The 1,663-nt window shown below is 53.3% G+C and overlaps 1 protein-coding gene across 1 annotated transcript in view; it reads left to right on the top strand.

The window, feature by feature from the left end:
• Nucleotides 1–1,663, top strand: part of Dnah10 (dynein axonemal heavy chain 10) — a 121,566-nt gene that overhangs the window by 101,643 nt on the left and 18,260 nt on the right. Inside the window, exon 58 of the mRNA XM_005344367.2 lies at nucleotides 911–1,092. Within this exon, the coding sequence (XP_005344424.1) occupies nucleotides 911–1,092 (182 nt within the window). The remainder of the gene's footprint in view (nucleotides 1–910; nucleotides 1,093–1,663) is intronic.

The following is a 1,663-nucleotide window of genomic DNA, read 5'->3' as shown; positions in this document are numbered from 1 at the left end:
GTTCCTGTCCTGGAGCTAGCTCTTGTAGACCAGGCTGGCCTCGAACTCACAGAGATCCACCTGCCTCTGCCTCCCGAGTGTTGGGATTAAAGGCGTGCGCCACCACCACCCAGCTCTCAAAATTTATTTCTTATAAGCTGGGTGTTTCCAATGTTCCATTTGTACGTCATTCTGGGAAAACAGAGGATTCTGGGTAAATTAGGTCCTGGATTATGATTTAAAGTGGAATGCATTACTTTCATGGACTCACGGGAGCTGGGGCTGGAAGCTTCTGGCTCTGTACTCCTGCTTTATAGAGAGAGAAACTTTGACCTCTGGCTGATTCCTAACTTGCTCATAGCTTAGGACCCACCAGGCCATGTCCACCTCTGCCTGTATGTGCAGGCTTTCTCTTTCCTGGCCTTCTTGACAACCATGTCTTGTTGCCTGCCATTAGCATCCAATGCCCTGCAAAGTCAAGACTTTCCCTGATCCCCCAAGGCCAGTTCAAGACTGGGCTAGTGCTGGCCTCACTCCCTGCTCTCTCTCTCTCTCTCTCTCTCTCTCTCTCTCTCTCTCTCTCTCTCTCTCTCTCTCCTGCTGCCTATGGGGCCTGTGCTGGTTTCAGGGCCTGGTGTAGGCTCTTGCCCAGTGCAGGCAGCTCCAACTGCCTGGTTCTGATGGTGGCCTCGGTTCTGCCGTTTTGGAATTTTAGTGGCTATCATCACGTTTCTGCTCCCTGCTGTCTTCCAGGAGCCTGGTGTGGGGCTAGCAAATGAGATCCTTCCTGGGCCACCTTCCTTCCTTTTAGGGACTTGGCACACTCTAGTCCCGGTAGTCAGCTCCAGGGAACCCTTCTGCATGCCTGTCTTTTCTCAGGAATTCTGACGAGGCCCTGGCCTTCCTTACCTGGGGCCCTTCTGTCCCCCAGGTCATTCGCGAAGCCCCCAAAGCAAGTGCAGACAGTCTGCGAGTGTATCCTTATCATGAAAGGCTACAAGGAGCTTAACTGGAAAACTGCTAAGGGCATGATGTCTGACCCCAACTTCCTGAGGTCCCTGATGGAGATCGACTTTGACTCCATCACCCAGAGTCAAGTGAAGAACATCAAAGGTGAGTGGGGGCTGGGGTGGCACCATAGCCCTGGAGATGGAACAGCCCACTGGGACAGATGGTGGCTGCTGGCCCACTGCAGTTGGCTCAGCAGGGGTCTGGCTCTCCCGGGCAGGAAAACAGGAATTGATGGGAACCCAGTTCTGCCTTGGCTCTGTGTGGCTTAGCACCTTCCCTTTGTGCCTCTTGTCAATGCCGTGCCTCTGTGCACACCTGGGGACCAACCAGGGAAAGGGCCAGAGAATGCCCAAGTTCCCTACCAGCTGACTCTTGGGCACTGGCCAGGGCTCTGCCAGGAGGGGTAATGTCCCCATAGACTACATTGTCACAGCTGCACACAACCTTACTCCTGAGGGGGTTGGGATGGCTCAGCAGATAGAGGTATTTATTCAGAGTGCCTGGTGACCTGAATTAGATCCCCAGAAAGTAGGGAAAACTGACTCCAAAGTTGTCATCTGACCTCACTTGACATGTGCACCATGGCATGTGTGTGTGACACACACACACACACACACAGAGAGAGAGAGAGAGAGAGAGAGAGAGAGAGAGAGAGAGAGAGAGAGAGAATGTG

This window comes from Microtus ochrogaster, chromosome 2 (genome assembly GCF_000317375.1).
Source record: "Microtus ochrogaster isolate Prairie Vole_2 chromosome 2, MicOch1.0, whole genome shotgun sequence".
Classification (NCBI taxonomy): Eukaryota; Metazoa; Chordata; class Mammalia; order Rodentia; family Cricetidae; genus Microtus; species Microtus ochrogaster.
This window is presented reverse-complemented; position numbering and strand designations above follow the sequence as displayed.